The sequence below is a fragment of the Miscanthus floridulus genome, chromosome 8 (assembly GCF_019320115.1).
Source record: "Miscanthus floridulus cultivar M001 chromosome 8, ASM1932011v1, whole genome shotgun sequence".
Taxonomy (NCBI): domain Eukaryota; kingdom Viridiplantae; phylum Streptophyta; class Magnoliopsida; order Poales; family Poaceae; genus Miscanthus; species Miscanthus floridulus.
In genome coordinates, this window is record NC_089587.1 from 176070026 (window position 1) to 176079528 (window position 9503).

The 9503-nt window shown below is 43.3% G+C and overlaps 1 protein-coding gene across 1 annotated transcript; it reads right to left on the reverse strand.

Moving 5' to 3' along the window:
- Positions 1 to 4834: 4834 nt before the first annotated feature.
- Positions 4835 to 8729, reverse strand: LOC136474089 (uncharacterized). Its single transcript, XM_066471701.1, has 8 exons — positions 8617 to 8729; positions 8101 to 8357; positions 7351 to 7422; positions 6748 to 6812; positions 6428 to 6587; positions 6026 to 6106; positions 5854 to 5943; positions 4835 to 5234 (listed from the first exon to the last, which is right to left on the reverse strand). Exons 2-8 carry the CDS (start codon positions 8287 to 8289, stop codon positions 5112 to 5114), a joined length of 780 nt encoding a protein of 259 aa, XP_066327798.1. The 5' UTR covers positions 8290 to 8357; positions 8617 to 8729; the 3' UTR covers positions 4835 to 5111.
- Positions 8730 to 9503: the final 774 nt, after the last annotated feature.

A 9503-nucleotide genomic window follows, 5' to 3' on the forward strand; every position in this document is an offset into this window, starting at 1 on the left:
GTGGCCGCTCCACCCCTCGCCATGCCGCTATCTGTTGCTCACGGCCACATCGCCCATGGGTGAGTCTCCGATTTTCTTTCTTTCTAGTTCCACCCCTTGCCCGCGCGTCTTCCTCCTCGCGCCACCCCCGCCTCCCCGGCCAGCGGGCAGCCGCCCTCAACCCGCCCCCGTCGCTCTGCTCCGCCCCGCCCTCCTCCTCGTGCCCGCATGTCGTCAGAATATCGTCGACAGTCATCCGAGAGGTATCCCACGAAGCTAGATTGATCGGCAGTGGTGCACGTAATCAAGAACCAGAAGGCAACAGAGACACAGGAGTTAGACAGGTTCGGACCATCTGCACTGAAAGTATCTAGGCCCCTAGTTGGGTTTCGATGATTAATGACAATACGTGATTACTGTGACTGACGTGTGTTTTGCAGATGCAATTAAGTTAGGTCATGGTAATGGCAATTAATTGGGCAATCATCGTTGTCATGCCACTGTGATGGAAATCGTTTCGGTTTTCAAAGGATGGACGACAAGGTTAAGGATGGACTAATTCTAAGTGTCGTTTGGAATTGAATAGACACTTAGAGTAGTTTATGACTTTGTTTTTCCTTTGGCCGTACTATTAAGGGGGTATGGACGGGTAGCTTGACCTAGATAAGTCTAGTGAGTTAAGTGTGGTGCACATTTGTCAAATCTAGCACTAGGTAGCTCCTAAAAAGCCTTTAGATCAATTGGAGCAAACTTCATTCGCATAAAATTGTGAGTTAGAAGTGAATGGAGGGTCAAATGTTGACCGGACGCTGGTGCAGAGTCCGGTCAGTTCATTTGATCAAGGTGAAGTCGTCTGGATGCGACCGGACGCTGAGGTGAGTGACCGGACGCTGGGTGCCAGAGTCCGGTCAACTCCAGTAAGGTTCCAGAGAGGGAGTATCCTGATCGGACGCGTCCGGTCAGTGCTGACCGGACGTTGGTCAGGTTCCGGCTACTGATCGGACGCTGAGCAGCAAAGTGACCGGACGCTAGGTTTCAGAGTCCGGTCAACATCAGTAAGGTTCTAGAAAATAGTTTTCGTGACCGGACGCGTCGAGTCAGTGCTGACTGGACGCTGGTTAGTGTCCGGTCACAACTTAAACTACACAGAGGCGGGTGAACTGACCGGAGCGTCCGGTCACCCCGCAGAGGCACATAACGGTTCGTTTTGAATGAGGGGTTATAAATACTTCTCTATTCTCTCAAGGGATTACTTTTGCTCATTCCAACAGCTGAGAAATATCCTTGAGAGTGCCAAGAAAAGCAAGGTCCTAGTGAGGTGATTGAGATTTGAGAATCCAAGTGAGATGCCTCATTAGTGAAAGCAAGAGTAGCAAAGAGTGCATCCACCCTTCTCATTAGACTTGTCGTGGTCAAGTGAGAGTTCGTGCTTATTACTCTTGGTGATCACCATCACCTAGACGGCTTGGTGGTGATTGGGAGCTTGGTGATCATCCAGCTGAGCCTGTGGATGACCCAACTCAAGTTATGAGCGGTTGTGAGTGATTCACTGCGACGGAATGTCGAAGAATCAACCCGTAGAGAGCACTTGAACCTTACACTGATCAAGGGGGAGCTACACCCTTGCGCGGGTGCTCTAACGAGGACTAGTGGGGAGTGGTAACTCTCCGATACCTCGGCAAAATATCGCCGCGTTCCTCCTTCTCTCTTTACTTTGAGCATTTATTTTGAACAATTCAATTCTTGTCTCTACATTCATAGAATTACCATGCTAGAGTAGGATGTGAGCGGTCCCCTACCCGCCTTATATAGCCGGGGGTAGGGTTATAAGTCGGTTAGATCTAGGAGATATCCGGTAAGTAATAATAGATTACAGGGATCACGAGATCGTAACATATCCTAACAGATTACGTCGTATCTTCAGGATATCTTCCCGGTGTCTTGCGGGGCACGCCGAGCAACGCCGTGCTCCGCAAGGCTTCGTCTTGTGGGCTGGACCACCCCTAGCGGCGCAGCCCATGTAGTCTGTCGTGGGTATCCAGGGTCGTACCCCCCACACGGCCTCCACCGCCGGCCACCGATTCGCCGCAGACGCACCCATTGTGGCCGCCCTCTTTCCTTCCCCCTCTCACAGGAGCTCTGTCATTCCATGCTCGTCGGCGATGTTGAGCTCCGAGCTTCGGCCATGCCCCTCACTGGCTCAGCCGCCTTAGCCGCCACTAGGGTCCCTAAGCCGCCCGGCCTCCTTCACCACCGCCTGGCCAGCCTACCTCCCCCTGGCCGACCCGTTCTAGAGCCCGCCAGAGTTGGGGAAGAAGGGTGGGTTGCGCATGGGCGTCGTCGCGTGGAGTAGGAGGAGGAGGATTCCTACCTCGCTAGCGTCGCCGCCGCCACCACCACCGCTGGAGGGGAGGGAGGGAGGAGCTCACCGGCGCAGGTGGGGGCACGGGTGGGAGCGGGCGCGGGCGCGTGAGCGGAGGATCACGCTGTGGTGCGATGGTCGCGAAGTAGAGTTTCCGTTTCCTATTGTTTTTTTCCTCACAGTCTGGTTTTTGCTGATATTGTTTACATTAAGAACAAAATCACCATATTATAATTGGTTCACCCAATTGCCTCCCACTTTATTTATTGCTTACCTAGACTGTGCACTTAGAGCAACTCCAAGAGCTTAGCTATTCTTGTTTTAGAGGCTATTTTAGAATTTGCATAGTAAAAAGTAGGCTCCAACAGATGTGCTATCTAGTTTTGTAAAATAGAAAGCTAGCTATCCCTTGATTTTAGGTGGCCATATATAGCCAACCATGAGCGCCGGCTATCTGAAGATGAGAAATAACAAGGTTGTTGTAGACCTCTTCTTTTTTAAGGAGTTTTCTATTTTACAAAATAGCTAAACTATGGAATTTGTTTTTTGAACTTTAGCCAAGCTTTGGAGTTGCTCACTTTCCTAGCTTAGCTTGCTAGGCTAGTTATAAGATTGGAATCTAGGTCGCATATGCGGTAGGATAGCAACACACCTAACAAAATCTTAGTTGCACAACAAAATAGATTAGTTTCTTGCATAACTTGTACGCCTTAGCTTTAGAAGTAGTTTTCAAGTTGCCTAATTTACAACAACAACAACCCCCCTTCCCCATGGTTTAGGCGTCACGGTCCCTTTAGGCATCTTAATTTAAGATTTTTTTAATGCTAAACAAAAAAAATATTTGCAGCAAGTGCTGTCCTTACTAGCCAAGGAGCAATGGTATGTTAAGTTGTCCAAGTGTACATTTGCACAAAATCATATTGCCTACTTGGGCCATGCGATAAGTGATCAAAGGTGTTGCTATTGATCCTTATAAGGTGGAAGTTGTGTTATCCTAGCCCATTCCTACTAATGTGAAAGAGCTAAGAAGTTTCTTTGGTTTGACGGGATTTAATAGTAAATTTGTCAAACATTTTGCCATTATTCGCAAGCAATTCTCTCAGTACTGCTACTGTATTGGCATTTCCAGATTTTACCAAGCAATTCTACATTGAAACGGATATTTGCTAGAATAGTGTGGGAGCTGTCCTTATTGTGGAGGGACACACACTTGCTTTCATAAGTAAGGGGGTGCTACAGGAAAATTTTAGTCCTTGTCCCATCGGATATTTGGACACATGCATGAAGTATTAAATATAGACGAAAAAATAACTAATTGCATAGATTGTGGCTAATTTGCGAGACGAATTTTTAAGCCTAATTAGTCCATGATTTGACAATGTGGTGCTACAGTAAATATGTGCTAATGGCGGATTAATTAGGCTTAATAAATTCGTCTCGTAAATTAGTCTCCATCTATGTAATTAGTTTTATAATTAACTCATATTTAGTTCTCCTAAATAGCATCCGAACGTCCGATGTGACATGGACTAAAATTTAGTTCATGGAACCAAACACCCCCTAAATCTCTTGGACCCGAAAACCAAGGTATTCCCACCTATGAAAAGAAGTTTATGGCCCTCATTGTGGTGGATCAATGGTGATGCTGCTTACAGTTGGTTGTGTTCTTGAAATTTTACTGATCAAAAGAGTTCGCTGCATCTAGCAGACTTCATGCACCTTGGAAAACAAAAGGTTGTTATTAAACTTCTAGGTATGCAGTAGAAGATTGTCTATGAGAAGGGAACTAATAATCAGGTGGCTGATGCTTTATCTCAACTATGACCGGTTGTCCTCTCAAAAAAAAAAAACAAACAAACATGACCAGTTGTTTTCTATTTCTGCAACCGTCCCTTCTTGCACTGCAGAAGTTGTTGCAAGATAGTCGTCTAACCCACATGCGCAAGACTCGCTTACTAACATCTCTCTCTCTGTCCTCAGCATCCGTGTGCAACAAGGTCTTCTCGTGTACTCCCTTGTCCAGAAAAGAATATAATTATAAAAAACGTGCTAGTCAAACTTGTCTAACTTTAACCAAATTTATAGTAAATAGTATTAGCATTTGTCTCGAAATAAATTTATTATGAAAACATATTCTATATAGCTAATCCAATGATACTTATTTTGTCTCATGAGTCTTAGTATATTTTCATATAATTTTAGTTAAAGTTGAAACTGTTTGACTTTTCGAAATGTAATAATTGCATTCTTTTATGGACGAAAGGAGTATATGAGAATGGTTTGGGTGGGGTCGAACGCTTCATTGCAAGTTTGCAACACATGATCATATATGCTTTCCATAGCTCTGCAGTTGGTAGTCACCCCGGATTTACAGTTACTTACAAACGAATTGAGCAGTTTTTTTTTTTTTTGGCATTACACTGCCCTTAACAAATCTGTTCAGCAGTATGTGATCGGTTGCATGTGTCAACTGTCAACTCGTATAGTCGTATATGCCACAGTACAAAATCAAATTTTGTGTTGATTTAACTTATATTCACTTATTACTGAAATCTCTTTATGTACAGAAGATGCTGAGAGCCCATCAAACAAGCATTGAATCTCAGCTGGAAAGTTAACTCAATTCGAAGAAAGGCACAACATTTTTGCTGCAACATGACCATTCGAGGCGGCCGAGGCAACAGGCTTTGCGATATGTCCTCGAGTTTCCACCTTTAAGCCCAGATGCTAAGCATCTGTTATGCACTCGTGAGACTGCCACTGATGTATTCTATTGGTTTGGCTCGGGCTGAGGTGAGGTAGGAGATTCTGGTGGTGCCACCGCAAATTGCATTGTTCTTCCGTTCCGGTGCAGAATGATCGCCACTTCCGTTGGCAATAGCATTGCTTCTTCCTGGCGTATCAAAATGAACAACATGAACCATGTGTTCTTAATTGGTATGTCAATTTGGCATAAAGACTCCACGTAGCCCAACCCACGCACTTAATGGGGTACAAAACTACTGAAATTTGAACCAGACAATGAATGATCAAACTTTTCTGACCTAGAAATCTCATGTTTGATCAGAAAGGACAAATACGGTCATCCCAAGATCCCAACCCCCAAGTTCAAACAAGGATATGTATGCTACCAAAGGGGAAAATCTTAGGTTGCTTAACTGTTGATATACTCCCTCCGACGACAAAAGGAGTCAAAAGAATTGAAGTTTGACCAAAGTTATATAGAAAAAATACTAATTTATGATACAAGACAAGTATCATCGAATTAATTATGAAATATATTTTCATAGTAAACCTAGTTAGAGACATAAATGTTAATACTATTCACTATAAACTTAGTCAAAGTTAAGTTAGTTTGACTTGCACAAATCCCATAGTTGCATTCTTTTGTGGATGGAGTATTATTCAATGCAATGCTAGGTATGAATAGAGTTGTGGAATTCTTTTTCCTCAAGAGTCAAGACAGTAAACACATGAGAGAAAAACATTTCCACTAGCACCAAGCCACCAACCTGTCTTTGTCTTTGACGCTGCATGATACTAATAGCCCAAGCCATAATGTAGCATGGCAGCAAAAATCCAGCTGCTCTCAAAAGAAATAGCTGTCAAAGATCAACAGTCAGTTAACTCTACATCAACAAAAAAAAAAATCCATAGGAGATATACAGCGTATTAATCACTAACCGAGAAAATAGCAGATGCATCATCTTCATCATCACTGTTAGTAATGGTCAGTGTATGCCTCAGGAGCAGAAGGGCCATCAACTGAATAGAGATAGCGACGCTTCAATATCACTTAATGTTACATAGTAAAACTGGGAACACTAAAAAAGAAAGAAAAATATATTTGAGCAATAATAATATAAAGAAACCAAAATATCTAAGAATCTAAGATGCAACTTTTAGAATTAAATAAGCAGCAAGAGCTTTAGTTGTTGTTTGAGGAGAAAAGGTAAGGGGTCAGGCACAACCGCACAAGGTCCATTGAATAGAAGAGATGTTTGACCTTTCTACAGATTTATTGTCTTGACATAATAGAGGTAAAATAATACATATATTTCTATAATAGAAAGCACAAAAACTCACAATCAGAAATATAGAGCGGCAAAACGCAGCAGCATTGTTGTTTGTTGCAGTATATTCATCATACTCATCTTCAAGTAAATGGTGTTGAGCAGCAGCCATTGCCAATATTCTAGGATCATGTAAATCCAAACGGTTGCCAGAGATGGTCCAATCTCCACCACTAGAGATAATTAAAATAATGCAAAAATGAGATACCAACAGAAATTTATAAATTACTGTGTACAAAGACAAAGTTTTTTGATAATCACACAGAAATACCATTCGCATAAACACCAGGATAGAAGGAAAAAAGGTTAGCTTGATGAGTAGAGATAACACACCTTATCTCTATGGTAGTTTCATCATGATGCACCTGGGTTGGGGCAGTGTAACCAGGCTTGTACGACTGATAAACAGAGAATAAAATTCGTAATCTATTTACAGCAACAAAGTTTGCAGTCAAATTAGCAAGGAAGCATAAACATCTCTGCAAAGGCGAACATAGTGCAGAGAAGGTAATCGGTGAGGATTCAAATTCATGAAAATTATTATTAAATTTATGATACAAAATCTTTTCAGCTAAAAAAATAGCTTTTCTTATGATGCAAGCTTATGACCCTCTTTTGCTCGTGAAAGGATCCTTGGACGTGAACATCCCTTTTGCTTACGGCAGGCCCTAGTACATCTTGACAAATTAATTACTATGTTTAAACAATACCTGGAAACATAATAATACCATGCATTAAGACCAGGTGCACCCAAAACGTTGTTTAAAATACAAAAAGCAAGACACTTATTTAGCCTAATGAAAAACTTTCAAAGAAAACAAAAGGGACAAAATCAATCATTTATGTCTTATTTATACAAGAAATAACAAAACCATACATGCATTAGTTTCCATTTTGCTACATTTGGAGTAGTAGCTGAAGGAAACAATTGTTTACCTCATGGCAGATTTCACAGGTTATATCTCCTTTCTCATTGCACCAACGCTGCACACATTCCCTGTGAGCATACTGTACAAACATATGCAGTATAAACAAAATTAGCAAACGGGTTTACACAATGGCTTGCACATATAGGATGGTTAAAGACAAACTTAGGTAAGCACTTTTAAACAATAACAATGATCAAAGTCTTCAGTTGAAGGCAACCCACACAAGATACCAAGCCCCTGTGACTTGTTTGATAAGCTTGCAAAGTAGCTAACAACAAGGGAAAAGGATGTCCTACTCTTTAAGCAACATCGACGATTAAACCAAGCATGCAACTACTTTTTCATGAAAATATCAAGGGAAAAAGGATATCCACTCATACTAGCATCACTTTGTGCAACTACTTTTTCATGAAAATATCATGAACCACAGCACCAAACAGGTTTTTGTATCACAAAAAAGTGAAGAGGAACCTCATATGGACATGTATCTGAAAAGCCAGAACATCTCAAGTAACAACTTATACTGAGCACATTAGTTAGCAACCAGCATGGGATCCAACAGCTATGTTATGTCCTAACAAAGATTCAGGTTTAAGTTTCAATGTGATATTTTGCTTGCATTTTAGATACTTAGATTTAAGAATTTATCTATCATCTATGAATTGACAATAGAATGAACCAGAGGCAAACAGCATAAGCAACATGGAATGGGCCCAGAGTTTCTGGTTCGAATGAAGAGAAATAAGGCAGCACGCACCTTGAGGCTGCCGCTGCAAGCGCAGGGGCTCTCGAGGTTCTTTGCGAGGTCCTCCTCTTGGCAAATGCGGCACTCCACCATCCCAATCAGCGCCTCCGTTTCCTCCTTGCCGCCGGACACCAACCCGGCTGCCTCACCGACTCGGGACGCTACGAGCTCCCCAACATCCACCGCGACATGATCCCCCATGTGAGCAAAAGCAAATCGCTCCCAAAATTTCACGCCAAACAGCACAAACCTCTAGAGGATCTCGTGCCCTGCCATCCAACGAACCCAGGGAATCATCAGAACGGGGCCCAATCCACCTCCAATCAAATGTAATGAAGGGGGACAAAATTGACACTAAAACCCTAGAAATTTCGTTTCGGGGGATGAACCGAAGTCGAAGACGAGCGGACTTGGGCGATTCCTGGGTCAAATCGAAGCCCTCGCCTCGATAAATCCCACGAAACGCAAGGTTCGGAAACGATTACCGACGAACAGGGACGAAATGGGAGGAAAGGCAGGGGCTTGTACCTCGGCGACGAATGAACTGCGAGGAAGGCACGCACTTCTTCCTCTTCCGAAATATCTCTCACGAGAAGAAGGGGGGAAAAAAAAAGGGGCCTATTTTCCGCACTTCCTTCGCGTTCCTCTCGCCTGGTGGCCTCGCGGCGTTTTTATCGTTCGCCGCGTGACGGAGCCGTCAGTTCGCTGGTGGACACATCGTTTTCTCTGGTGACTGAGCTCAGACGCACCAGACGGCGTGCGAATTACGTATCTGACATGTGGCTCCCGCCGTTTCTGGTCCCACGTGCCAGGGAGAATATGTGTAAATCGTTGGTGTACCTGTGGAAAACGGGCATTTCGGATTCCCGCTTGGACATTATCCGGAATCCATTAATAGATCCCTGACGGGTAGTATTTGCTAACTACCCACAGCAGATGCACCCCGTCCAGCGCTGGTGATCTGTGAATGAATGGTTGTTAAAAAGCTGTGACTGCGTCTCTTGCTCTAAAAGATGTGGTAATAACCGCTGTGTGGTGTCAAAAAAAAAAACTTGTTACAGTCAGCTGTAGTATGGCAATTATTGGGTGACGGTGTCCACAAAGTTGGTATGGCCCTTGTTTAGTTACATCAAAATGCAAAATTTGGCACTATGCAAAAAGAAGATTCCCCGTCACATCAAACTTATGGTACATGCATGGAGTACTAAATATTGACGAAATCAAAAACTAATTGCACAGTTTGATTCTACTTTGCGAGACGAACGTTTTGAGCCTAATTAGTCAACGATTGGACAATTATTACCAAATACAAACGAAAAGCTACAGTACACTACAGTGCCGATGAATTTCAGACGGCGCCGATTCAGGCGGCAACTAAACGCGCCCATGGAGGCTGCCACGAGAGATGATGGCAT